Source organism: Falco cherrug, chromosome 4 (assembly GCF_023634085.1).
Source record: "Falco cherrug isolate bFalChe1 chromosome 4, bFalChe1.pri, whole genome shotgun sequence".
Taxonomy (NCBI): Eukaryota; Metazoa; Chordata; class Aves; order Falconiformes; family Falconidae; genus Falco; species Falco cherrug.
In genome coordinates this window covers 26,296,633-26,310,624 of record NC_073700.1, presented here as the reverse complement: position 1 = coordinate 26,310,624, position 13,992 = coordinate 26,296,633, and the positions used below count along the sequence as shown (strand labels likewise).

The window sequence follows — 13,992 nt, the reverse complement described above, 5'->3', positions numbered from 1 at the left end:
AATACATAGATATCCAGTACCCCAAAACCCAGAAACCGGTACTTGCAGTGTGAGAGCCAGGGTATTTCACAGCCTCCACATACTGACAGCCAAGTGGGATTTAAGAGCAGCCCTTGCCCAGCACAAAGTGGTCCATCTGAAAGAGTAGGTAGGAAGGACTAAAACACACCTCTGCAGAAGCCAGGACCTGATGCTGCAATGCCAAGACTCTCAACTGTCTGTGGCCTGCACAGAAACACAGTAAAACAATACAAGTCTACCATGCTGTTTAATTCTGTAGATTAATTCAGTAATATAAATCTGACAGGACCATTCTCATAGTCACACCAGATGCCCACACTTGCCCCTGCGCTGATCTTCTGCCACCCACACTGCCACTGATTACCTTCCTCATAGGTGGCCAATGATGGCTTCGCTACTGCCAGACAGCCCATGAGCCAGCAAGAATTAGGACCCCGAGAAGTGAAAAGAAACAAGTGTAAAATCTGAACTGCAGCCAGAAGAATTGGGACCCATCCCTGCCACGTGCCTGTGTCTCATCCCAACAGTAAGCTCAAGCTCCTGCTGAGGGCTTTTTCGCTTTAGATTCAATAAAGAAAAAAAAAATGATGCTGCTGAAATGTGTTTCGTATTGTAAAAGTCAGAACCACTCCCTCTGGAAGGCCGTGCTCCAGGCTGCAGTGGCAGCAACGCAGCAGAGACCAGGCTCTTCTTGCCCTTCACTGAGTTTGATTAGGCAGAGGATCAAGACATCCTCAAACTCCCTGTCAGAATACCGAAACGCACCCCCTAAGGAGGAGGAAAGGGCCAGCCTCCTCTCCCTCTAATCAGCCATCATTAAACAAACAACTAACAGCGGGGATCTTGTAGTATGCACTACAGCCAAGAGCTACCGACTGCCTGATCCCGAACCCGCACTGCAGCGGTGTCAGCAGGCCCAGCTCAGCAGCCCTGGGGCTCAGCAGCCCCGGGACACGGCAGCCCCGGGACACGGCAGCCCCGGGATACGGCAGGCCCAGCTCAGCCCCATGGGGCGCCCAGCCTGGGGCACGGGGTGGCTCATGGCACCCTTTCCCTGTGGCTGAGCCCCGCATCAGTGTGAGGCACACACCACACCAAGGCCCTGTGTGCCCGACGGGTGCTGACCATGCAGAGGCCATAAAGGCAGAAGAGGAGGTGGATGCACCAGCCCAGACAACACGCTAAGTTTCCAGAGGGCCCATTGTCTGCCAAGAGCCATGATGGGCCCCACGGTGCCACAGGGGCTGCAACAGGCTGATGGGTGATGGCAGCCAGGAGGGCTGCTGGAGGGCCAAGAAACAGGGCCAGACTGCTAACGCCACAGCAACCCACTGCCAGACCCCCGAGCTGTGGGCTGCCTTACCTGGGAGAGGCAAATGGCACAAGACAGCAGAAGCCACCCCACAGCTGAAGCAGTATGGCAGCCGGTGAGATCAAATTGGTGCCTGGCTGAGGTAAAGCGGTGCCTGGATGAAGTCGAAAGTCGCCTGGCTGAGGTAAAGTGGGGCCCAACTGAAGTAAAAAGTCGCCTGGCTGAGGTAAAGTGGGACCCAACTGAAGTAAAAAGTCGCCTGGCTGAGGTAAAGTGGGACCCAACTGAAGTAAAAAGTCGCCTGGCTCAGGTAAAGTGGGACCCAACTGAAGTAAAAAGTCACCTGGCTGAGGTAAAGTGGGGCCCAACTGAAGTAAAAAGTTGCCTGGTTGAAGTAAATGGCTTGCTAGCTGAGGTAGGATGCTTTGGGGGGAAAAAGTGAGGTGTTGGCCCTGGAGAGCCACCCTGCAGCAAGCCGCCCTAGCATGGCTGCAGGTCTGCTGGGGGGGACATGCCGTCCCCCAGCATGGCTCTAGCCTGGCGCATCCACCCCTGGCACCACACAGCCCTTTCCCGAGGCTGCTCCTGGCGAGGAAACGCTCCCAGCACCACGTCCCTCTGGGGCCGCAGGGACCAGCCACATTCCTCTCAGGAGCCAGCCCTGGGCTGGAGGCAGCGCTGCCTTCTCGTTTGGGGCTGGGGGGTCTCTGTTTTGGGAAACTGACGGCACTGCCATGAAACAAAAAAAAATACATTTAGGCAGAAACCAAAACTTTCCTTTTTTCGAAAGAAAAAGCAATGGTTCTCTAGCTACGTTAGCAGTGAGATCCGGCTGGCTCCGTCCGGTACCTGCCACAGAGTAGGTACCTGCTTAGTTTGGAGGATGACAGCAAGAAGAGGTTGAAGCACAAGCAGGGGTGGGAAGGCAGGACCGAGGTTACCAACAAGTCTGTCAAAACAAGTACATGTGTGTGTTTTGCTGCCCAGCCATTTACCTTGCTGAGTGTGAAGACTCAGCTTCCCAGGAGCTGGTACGGGATAACGTTTTGCTGCCTTCCATGAGGATGGCAGAGCACCAGGCAATAGGAAATAGAAATCCAGGGCATCTATCCAGCAGCCAAGCACTGAGGCCCTCCACAAGCATTTAATCCCCATAAATAACCACTACAATACTCCCACGAGGCAAGGAAGCACCAGCCCCATTGCTCAGACAGGGGAGACTGAGCGCAGATGAATCAATGACAGCCCAGCCCACACAACCAGGGTCAGAACTGAAAACAAAACCGCGAAGTCCCACTTTCCCCTCTGTGTTCCAGCTGTTAGACAACACTGCCCCCAGTAGCTCGGCTTTCTTCCCAAACTAAGGTATGCACGTCAGTTCCCTGATTGCAGAGGGGAGAAGAACAGAGGGGGAAGCAAACCCTGGCCTTAAGCACACTGCACACAACCTCCATGGCTGCTGCAGAATTTAGCAACTTCCAGGAACTGCAGAGCAAGCCAATAAACACAACACCAGCTCCACTGCCACTTCCCCTCTGTGGGAACAAACCAGAGCTGTGGTCAGCCTGCACACGGAGAAAAAAGGTGCTCCACGTTGCTGACCAGACCAACCACTTGCAAGTGGAGAGGATGAGAAGTAGGGCTGCACACCCCCATAAGAGCCAGGGCTCTCTGATGACTTACGAAGTACCTTTCCCAAGCAGCTATAGTGCATCTACGTCAGGAGACGCTTTGCATCTTGTGGGAGTGGGGGTGTTGGAGATTAATTTCCAGACGCAGTGTCCTCTCCCAGTTCTCTCTGAAGCTATGGGATCAAGCTACAGACTTGCATGGGTCACAGCTAATCCACAAGAAGTCAGAATGCAGCAGTAGGCTTTGCTGGCTTGTTTTAAGAGATCTGATGGCTAGCTGTAATTAACGCTCTAAATGCTGCAGATTCTGAATTATGCCAGAGGGTAACACTCCAATCTGACTGGCTGCATAACACGGGTCACTACACTCAGCACAAAGCAAATATAAAGTAATGTAACTTAAATTCGTGGCTGTATCGGATGCAATCTGTGCATGTAATCAGAAACTAAATTATTCAAGGACAGTGACATTGCTACCTTGACAGTTTACTCTCCTGCAAGCACCGGAAAGGCAGAAAGATTTTCAAGAAATGGCTAACCGCTGGGTGCAATGAGTGACAAGAGGGAAAGCAGTGAGGGCCAAGGGTCTCAGTTCAGGATCTGGCTGTTGGGCTACTGAACTTACTTTGTGTTGTATGAAACACAGACTCAAGAACCAGTGATGCTTCTGGCACTCCCTCCAAAAACGGGGTGTGTCTTCTCTTCTAAATTAAAACTTGGGAATTGTGTTGTGTCAGTGTAGCAGAACCTCAAGTACCACCCAGACAGCTCAAGCTTTGTTTCCATGGTGCTGTCTAGTATGTGCTATGCCCTATAACAGCTTTACTGCACAAAGAGGCAGCAGTTTTCTTTTTTTCTTTTTCTTAAGTAGGGCCGTTACTTACTGCTGGTATGAATGCAATCCACCGCATATATTAGCTACAGTGAATTTTCTTAACATAACTGAAAGACTAGCACAGTGTAACCCTTGGCCTCTTCTAGCTTTTGTCCTACCACCTCAGCTTTGTCTACACTAAATTTTTTAAGACTTCTGATACAAACTTTGCACTGATCCATGCAATCAGAGGCTGCAAATCTAGGCAGAGTTCAGTCTATAAAGCCAGTGACTTCATTTTTTCCCTCTGTAGGAGTAAAATAACGTTCCCACACTCTGATAAAAACCTTTGCTCTGCACAGATTTAATTCATTACTTATGAATCTCTGGCCAACGTCACTCTGTTCATTTCAGTGGCTCTCTACTTCCAGTTGCCTCCTGAGTCCGGGAGGACAGGGAACCTTTTTTTTTTTACCGTGTAGTGAAGCAGCCGAGAACGGATCCTGACTAACGGCTTCACCAACTTGTTACTTGTTTTAACAGTCCTCTTCTAGAAAATCACCCAGGTAGCAATAATGAGCTGCCCTCCACAACTGCTTTACAGAGTTGGTCAGAAGCCAAGATCTTTTCCAATGGAAACTCTTCTCCCAGGGAATCACCCTGCATACTATTTCAGATGAGTACTTTGTTTTGGTTTAGAAATAGGAGAAGATTTTTTTTTAATTGGGCTATGCTTAGGCGCAAGGGCAGTTTCGTGACACAAATCACTGAGGAGTTGCTATAGGGCCTGCTGGAATCATTTATGAGACCAGAATAGCAGCAGCTCCACTAACACCTCAAAGGCAAGTGCCCGTGTTCCAAGCTTAGGCTTTTGCAGGATTGCTTAGACTTGGGTGACTTTTGCAGGTCTTGGGTGAGGGCTGTCTCTTTGCTGTGTCCACACTGTGCCTAAACTATGAGATCCCAGAGGTGGTACAGCAGCAGAAAATGTTTAAAGTGCCAGTTGATTGCTCTTTCCATATCCAAACTCCTCTTTTTAAAAACTCACTCTTTCCAGAAAGCTTTCCAGCCCTTTTCATTTGGGGAGGGGTGAAACACCACCCTGCCGCGGGCCAGCTCCACACTCCAGGCAGCACACAATGCTGTCTGCACACGCTCCAGCAGAGCACAGATGCTTTCACAAGGTCTTCACAATGCTCCTGTGACTGTCTGTGGGTGACAAGGCAAGACACTGTCCCAAAAACCCTGTCTCGTTCCTCTTTCTGTTGAAGAAATGCAGCTTTAAACAGAGGTGTCTGAAGGAATAAAAAGCACAGCTAAGTGGACGGAATGTGGCTGCAACACTTTTCTTAAGAGACTCCACTCTGCACTTCATTGCAGTTTCCAACCGTTCCCTCAGCTCTCTGAACCCCAGGGGAGGAAACATGGCACAGACACTGCACTGGGAGCACGCGTCACGGGATGGGGCCCGTGATTATTATTCTTATCACCCCATGGACTGCCTGGCACTGGCTGAAGAGTGTGACTCGGATGGTTCTCTCTCACAACCAGCTATGCAGCCTCTGCATGTGAAAGTCATTAAGCAATAGCACAGAAGCAACCCATGAGGCAAAACCCGTGAACATTCCCATACTGACAGAACGCCAGTCCCGCTGCCAGCAAGCCGCCGGCACTGGGCTGCACACAGGTGCTGACGAGGAGCCATGTGCATCTCCTTGAAGTTAACACTTGTGTGGCCGGCTCTCCTGACAGCTCCACAAATGGCACACGGATGCTGGAGAGCAGAAGAGCCCCGCGGGGCCTCCCCCCATGCGCAGTTCAGGGCCTGTGTGCCAGCACTGATGTCCTACTGTTGGAAATGTGGCATATGGGAACATCGGCAGTGGAGACAGGAACTGAAACATCTGTTTTTTCCAAGCCACACTTGGAAAGGCTAAGCTGTATTCAACCCCTAAAACACAACCAGCCCAGCTGTGAAGCAAGCAGATGAACAGAGAAGTATAAAAATAGCCACTTCTGTAGTCTTCTTTCAAGCAACATGAGGTTGCCCTACAAAAATAAACACACAAAAAGGAACAGTCATGGGGGGGGATGGCTATTAGAGGGACTCATGCTCACATCACTGCAACATGGTAAAAGGATGCAACCCCTCAACTCACAGCTCTGTGTTCACAGTGTATTCCCTCCCCAGCTAACCACTTTGGGTCTGTTTGCAGTGCAGCAGGAATCACCCGCAGCTTCCACACATGGTCCCTGATGGGATTTAGAGACAGATACTTTCACCAACATGACCTAAAACACAATCTGCATGCTTCAGGCTGGACTCACTCCACCCCCTTCCCGAGGCGTGGCTTTGAGAGAGAAACTAACAACTTTGGCCAACACAATTTGTCTGGGCTCTTGCTTTCCCAGGCTTAGCTGTTCCTCGGGTTCCTCCCTCAGGAGGACTCAACCCACACCCTAGATCCTCTTTTTAGAGAGCCACTCCCACCTCGATGAAGCATTTGCTATAGCAAATCTATTTAACCCGTTCCCAGCAGGACCAGTGCCTCCAAACGAGCAGGGAAAGGTGTTTACAGAATCCCATACAAGCCACCATACCAGGGAGAGGAAGGACAGGCTTCACTGCCCGTCTCAACCAAAGCCGCAAGGAAAACTGCTCTTCTGCTTCTGGATCTACCTAGGTCCTCCTCCCTACTAGAGGAGCCTAGAGCAGCACGGATGCTGTGGGAGCCAGGGCCGAGGTACTGCCAGGGGATGTTGCAACAGAGCTGCACAGAGGCCATTGCTGGGGATCTGCAAGTACCATTAGTGATGCCTGACCAGGGAGGTGGGCGCAGGATCTAACCAGGGCTACAGCCACCACCCTGGAAATCTCAAACAGGGATCAGCCCTCATAACTTCATCACAGATATGCAAAATAGCATTGCATAGAGCCAAATGCATTTCTTGATACAAGCAGCTGTCTGTATAGGCGTGCAGAATACAAGCTGCCCAGCTGCTGCTGAAAGAAAAACAGGCATGGTACGGTGTTCATGTACAAATTTCAAAGGAATAGGAACAGGCTGGCTGAGCCCTGGCTTGCGCCCTGAATGCATGTCACTACAGATTGTCCCACAGGCTCATCAAAAGCAAAAGCTGCTGCAGACTATGCCTGCTGTCAGAGTGAGTACAGCCTTCTGATCATGCTCAAGAGCATACGCCAGCACAACCACGGCAGGAAGAGAGCATCCCATCACCTCCCAACACAGCGGTGTCGGAGGGCAGCCCGTAAACCCCAGGCTGGAGGTAAAGGAGGGCCACATGGTTAACACACGTGCACTGCAACTGAAAAATGCCACAGGTGGGAGATTTGCTACCAAAAAGTGAACAACATCATTTCTTTTCTTCCATCAAATACTGTTAGCAAACCAGCATACCACACTATCTTAACACGGGTTGCTAATTAAATTACAAACGACATTGGATTAAACAAAATAACACAAGACCGTATACCACATCTGAAACTTTGTCTCTGATCTCTGCTTATTAAAGTTTTTAGTAGCCTGATGCCAGGAAGAGCCAGAAATGAGATGTACTCATTTCTAACCTGAGGGGGAACTATTTTTACCGTTAAGACTGGCAGAAACAGCTGACTGATTAATATTGTGCTTTGTTTGATTATCTCTGTTTAAATCCAGTGGTAGCACATCATCAAAAAGGATGCAGTCTATTGAGGGAAAGGGAGGAGCTGGAAAGTGAGGACAAAATCTGTTTAGTGGTCACGGTTCCTACAATATACCACAAATGCTACAGATGGTCAACTTGCATGTTGTTGATGCTCTTCTTGATGATAGCTATCCTTTAAAAAAATAGGGACAGCTGTAATCACATGCTCTTTGCTTTTTGTGCCCTTTGCAAAGCAAAAACTAATATTATATTTCAGTTTGACATTTTTAGTTTTGGTAAATAGAGATGCCAACTTAGCTTCAGTGTCTAAGTAAACAACAGTCCTTCAACATAAAAAACAAGCTAATTCTTTGCTGCCAAGGCAGAAATAAGGGCCAGGGAAGTCTGATTTGACACTCATCCTCCTGGGACAGGCAGCAACCTTTGGCAGAGCACGTTCGTGTAGGTGGCTGAAGCTGCAAGGGGTACGTGGTCGGTAGCTCTGCACCCAGCAGTCAATGTAGCTTTCCAGCCTTTAAGCCCAACCTCAGCAAGGCCTGGAGAGAAGGGTGGGCTGACGTGGGGTGGGAGAAGCGTGGGCTGACGTGGGGTAGCAGCCATTCCTCTGAATAGCAACAGCACCGTAAGTGCAGCCCACTAGCACAGCTGCCAACTTTCCACTGTGGAAGAGACAGAAATTTTTGCTTTGAGCCTGACAGCGGCTGCCTAAATCATGCTGTTAACTATCGTGGGACTAATCCACAAGTGCCTTCCCCCCCACGCTCCCTCCTGCACTCTCCTCACAGCAAGAGCAGGAACCCCTGGCTGTGCAGCTCCCAGCCTGCCCCACCCTGGCACAGGAAAACACATCCTCGCTCCTGAGCTGTCCTTCACCCCCGCTTACTTTCTTATTCACTTATTACAACTCAGAGAAATGTTTGGGGACATATGGGGGAAAATAAGAGACAAGATACAAAATCAAACTGAACTGCAATGATCAATCAAAGAACAACAATGCTTGAAGAAATGGAGAAAGGATGACGCAGAAATGCATTGTAGAAACCACAGTGTGGAAAACGTGGCATGACAAGAGATAATACAAGGAATCCCATTAAGTTACAAACAGGGAGAGAAGCATTAACAAACCATATGAGTCCATTTCACCCTGCCTTCTGATCGAGTGATCTTCTTTTTAAAACCCCTCTTTGTGAGAGCAGAATGAAAGCAGCTGGGTGAAACATGAGAGATGTGGCAGGGGTCTTGTCTGCAGGAGATGAGCAGGAGCGGGCCCACACTTTCACTCCAAACCGGAAAAAGCCACATGCAGAAAGACACCACCAGTAAACTTAAAAATTGCAGGAAATAGAAAAATCAATGCAACAGTTTTCCTTTCTACTAACATCTGACCAGAGTCAGGAGTGGGCATTCCAGCAGCAGGTCTTCCCGCTGCACAGTGGGGCTCTGAGATGTTTAACTAGGGTTTCTTAATGCCTGATTTTCTGTCACTACCAGGGATTGTAGGTTTGGCTGCACCAAACTGCAAATCTCAAAATCTTTAAATGCTGGGCTACTAACAAGAAAGTGAGACAGCTCGATGCTGCTCAGGATTATTTAATTCCAACTTTTGCCACGGAGCAGGATCACCTTCAAATGCCACCTGTCTGGTGGGTGCCCTTTCTTACCTAGCAGCACATTTTTGTTGACATCTTTTTAAACACCACCAAAAACCCACCAAAGTTTTAATTTTTTTAAAAAAAAGTAAGTTCCTCAGCCACGGGAACAGCGCTCAGATTTCACTGCAGCTTTAGGAAGGAGCACAATAAATAACCCAGATTCATGCCACTGCTGTAGCGGCAATAGCAGTGACACTTCACTCACGCCAGAGACACTCTGATAGAATAATACAGAATTGCCTCCTTGTTTCCTGCTTAAATGATAGTTACAATTTGCTTATGTGATTGGTCCCTTCTATAGGCTGAATGAATCTCATTTGCAAAATATTTATCTAGCACCTCATTTGGGCCTTTTTCCCCCTCCAAAATTTCTTACTAAAGAGAAACACAGCCTTGTTTTTGCTGGGGATACAGCTTCTTAAAAGAATGACATTCCAGACTGTTTAAGTTTTTTCTAGAAACAGCAGTAAAGCTATTTTGCCTTTGTGGACTGGACACTACTGTATAGACACTTCCACCGCTTGTGGTTTTACCTGAACTGGATTTTAGTTTTAATTGGATTTCCGTCCCTGCCCCCCCACCCCCGCAATAGCTTTTGAAGATACCCTGAGCTTTAAAAAGGCTTTTACTACATCACATAACAAAATCTAAATCACTCTTGAAATCTAAAATATCACAGACTCTAAGTTCCTGATTCATAAAATCTGTTTATTTTAGGAAGGTTTGCTTAGGTGAAGTCACCAGCTAGGCAGTGTAACCCCAGGGCTCACTGCCAAATCCACAAAAAAACCCTGCTGGGTTTTGGATGAAAGTTACGACCCCCAAATCTGCAAAGCTTCTGCTTCTGCAGGAGTGTGGCGATAGCAGAGCTTCTCTGATTTCAGCTTCTCCTTCTTCCCCATCCGCAAATAGTGTTCCACATTAATGAAGGAAAAACAAGGGAGCTTCAACACTAGTCTTTTAAATCAAGATTCTAACATCCACTTCAAGACTACCATGATACCGACAATGTGTCAGAAATAGTCAGTATTTGCAAGGGAAGTCTATGAGGTATTTCATTCCTCAACTGGAGGTAAAAGTCATACCGGCTCATGAAACATCTAAGTCTCAAAGTAAATGTGAACAAAATCCAGTAGCCCTAAAAGCAGAGCACTTTAAAAGAGATCAGATCAGAGCATTTCTCAGATGGAGAAACTCAGAAGCGCAAATGCTGCCACTTGAACCACGTTGCTCTTGAAGCATGGATTTTTATGTTGCACACTGCAGATTATTTGGAAAAACAGACTTTGCTCTTGATTCCAGCCAGACTGCCTTACATTTCAAGAACCTGACTCTGGAGATGAGAGGGGGCCAATATTCCCATTCGGTCTGCCTGGAGACTGCTTCCAGCTAGGTATGTAGTGTCTGCAAGCAGCAGAGCTTATTTCCTTAGTGATTCTTTGGATGGGGCATTTCTTCTGTAATCCTAGTAACAGTGCTGCTGAAGTTGGCATTTATTTCTTCAAAGTTGCTACGTCTATAACGTCGGATACAAGAGGAATTCATTTCCTAGGCCTTACTTCTAAAACTAGAGGTACGGTACGGTACCACATTTGCTGAGTGCAACTGCAAGCACACACGCCTGCCGCAGAATCGGGAAGCTTTGGCGTTGGGAATTTTTTTTAACTCAGCCTTCTTAACGACTGGGTTTGTTTCAGACCAGTAAAAAAAAAGAAAAAGGACAGCTATCATTAAAAGCTTTATTTACTTTATCTGTCAGTTTTCAATAAAGGGAACATGAAATGAATAGTGAGAACCGCTTGCATAACTACTGTGTCATGAGCCAGAGTCCCTCTCATCGCAACAGAAATGAATCTGTAAATCTTTCATGGTTATAATGACGACGTTAAGTACACATGTCTTCTTTCCCATCATCAGGAGGTCAAACAGGGCAGTAAACTTCTCCCCAAAGGAAATCCATGTGCCACAGCAGACTGCTTCAGCACATCTTATACCAGTCATCAGAATATTACCAGCACACACGTTTTCAGCTGAGTCGTGACTGTACACACAAGATAATCTGCTGGCTGACAAAGATGACTCTACGGTCTGAATTCCAAAGACAATCATCCCTCAGCAGAGCAAAGCTCTTCCCCTTACTGCACTGCTCTCAACAGTGCTATAAAACAAACATTTTTCTATCAAAATCAGAGGAAGATGTCAGTAAGACTATCCTGCCATTGCAGTCCATTTGCTCAGTACATTTCCCCTTCCCATATTCTGGGCACTTTGTTTTCTTGACCTGTGAGAGCTTTATGTCCAACTTCAATTTGTCACTGCAAAATAGGATCTACTCCAAAATGTTCTGGGAGCTTTTACAACTCAACGCCTCTGAACAACAATAATATAAACAGTCTCAAACACTTACTAACAAAATTAATAATCCTCAAAACACACTGTAATAACCCCAAGTCCTTAAAAAGCCAAATGAAGGACTCGCCATCACAGTCTTCAGAAGGCTGCTCTACAAGTGACCAGCAAAGTGCTGGCACGTTCTGCCTCTGTCGCAACAGCACACTGAGTCCCCAGAGCTGCTGATATCCCCATCTCACCGACAAAAGATAACGCAACATCAGAAACCCCTTCATAAAAATCAGTTTTTCCCAGTTAGGGACTTTCTGCAACAAACAACGGCTAGTTTGTTCGGGAAAATCTAAACATATCTGGTAAGAAAAACAGTCGGAAAACACCTTGTCTGCCAGATTTAGAGACATGCACATTTTCCTGAAGTTAGTCTAGATACATCCTGCCAACATACAATATAATGTTTACTGTGGTACTTTGCAACTTCTGCAACCTCTCTTAGTCTATACTGACACTAAAAAGTGGAAACTTAGTTAAGAATATCCGAAAAGAAAAGCAGACCCTTAACTTATTGAAATACCAGTAGAAATTAGTTCATGTGAGATTTTTCTACTGCAACGGGCCCCACGTCATCTCTCCTGCATGAATCACTCGATGCTTTTGTCTCCTCAAGAACAAAAAGTTGCTCCCTAAGGAAAACAAATTTAGGTTTGCAAATAAATTAAAAAAAAAAAAACAACATTTTTCCCTCAAGTCTGTTCTTTGCATCATACAGGAACCTTATTCAAGTGACTGAGCACATGGACCATTCTAACGCCCCTCCAAGAAACACACCTTTCCAACCAATTTACCCAAAACAACAAAATCAGCATCTGGACACAACTGTCATCCCATCTTAGCACTTCCACAGAGAAATCTTCATCTGAATGTGTTATTGAGTCGTTTGGCTTTTCTGTGAACAGAAAAGCCCTTAAACCACATTCAACTCATTTCCCGACACCGTTCTCCCCTTGCAATTTCCCCCAGAACTTCCAGAAATTAAGCTCCCGGCACAAACCTCTGGCACAGCAGCCCCTCAGGGTGCCCACAGGGTGCCCGGTTTGCCCCGCATACCAGCCAGGGTGTCTCTGGCCTCACACGCTGGCATTACCCAGCGTGTCCCAGTGCTTGGCAAGACACGAGCAGCATTGCAAGACACAGAACTGGAGAATAACCATTTCAGTTGGAAAGGACCTTTAAGATCTTCAGGTCCAGCCGTTACAAGATGACATGGTTGGGCAGCATCCTAAAAACACTGCTCCAGCAGCAGAGCCGGGCACATCCCCACAGCCCTGACCCCAGGGGCCAGCAGCCCTGACCCGGGGGAGGTGGGCAGCAGCCCTGAACAGCCCTAGCCCTGGGGGCTTGCAGCCCTGGCCAGCCCTGACCCTGCGGGCCTGCAGCCCTGGCCCTGGGGGCCTGCAGCCCCGGCCCTGGCGACCAGCAGCCCAGGCGACCAGCAGCCCTGGCCCGGGGGCCTGCAGCCCTGTGCCAGCCGAAGGCACGAAGCCCGAGCCGCGCTGCCAGGCTGGGCCCGCATACCTCACATACTGGAGCTGTTTTCCCTTCTCCCTCGCCTGGGCCACCGCTGCCCACGTCCGACCCCGCAGGCTGACGGCAAACTTTCTGCCATGTCTCTCCCCGCTGTCTCCCGTCCCACCCCCGCCCGGCCCGACGGCACAGCCGGCGCCCCGGGGACACCCGAGGAGCTGAGGTGCCGGGCAGCCCCCCCAGCCCCCGGTACTCACAGCGCGGCGGCGGCCGGCGGGATGCCGCTCCCCGGCCGCTCCATCCCGCGGGCAGAGCAGTTGACGAGGCAGGCGGGGCCGGTGCAGGTACAGCCGGCGGCGCAGGGCTGGCAGGCGGGGGGCGCCCGGGCCGCCGCCAGCCCCCCGCACAGCAGGGAGCAGAGCAGGCACCAGCCCGAGAGGGGCAGCCGCGCCGCGGGGACGCCATGTTTGCGCTGTGATCCAGTGTCTCCATTTCCAAAAGGCATCTCTCCCTACGGGCATGGCATGGCCCCGGCCCGCCGCTCCCCCGGCCGGCCGGCCGGGCCCGGCCGCGCCCCGCCCCGCCCCGCTCCGCTCCGCCGCCCCGCTCCGCCGCTCCGCGCCCGCCCTCCGCGCCGCCCGGCTCAGCGCCCGCCCGCCATGGCGGCCTCCCCCGCAGGGCTGGCGGTGCGCGCTGCTCGGCGGCGCCCGGCCCCGGCCCCGGCGCCGGCCCCGCTGTGGGCTTCCCCGCTCGCCGCGCTGACAGCCCCGGCCCGCCGCCGCTCGGCTCTGCGCTCCGCCCGGGCCGCGGCCGCCGCCTCCCCGCTCCGCCTCCCGCCCGGCGGAAACCCGGCGCCGCTCCAGCCCCGCCGCCCGCCTCGGCCGCCCCCGCCGCGCGGCCGCCCCCCGCACGGCCGCGAGGGCCGGGACCCGGGCAGCGCTGCGCCGCCGGGCGGGCGGCCCCCGGGGCTGGGCCCGGGCTATGCGGGCTCTCGGACCCTGCTCGGCAGGGGCGGGCACG

At 50.3% G+C, this 13,992-nt stretch overlaps 1 protein-coding gene across 1 annotated transcript in view; it reads right to left on the bottom strand.

Moving 5' to 3' along the window:
* PKD1 (polycystin 1, transient receptor potential channel interacting) overlaps window positions 1–13,559 on the bottom strand; it is a 98,926-nt gene extending 85,367 nt beyond the window's left edge. The window contains exon 1 of the mRNA XM_055709493.1: window positions 13,230–13,559. Within this exon, the coding sequence (XP_055565468.1) occupies window positions 13,230–13,477 (248 nt within the window). The 5' untranslated portion in view covers window positions 13,478–13,559. The remainder of the gene's footprint in view (window positions 1–13,229) is intronic.
* Window positions 13,560–13,992: the final 433 nt, after the last annotated feature.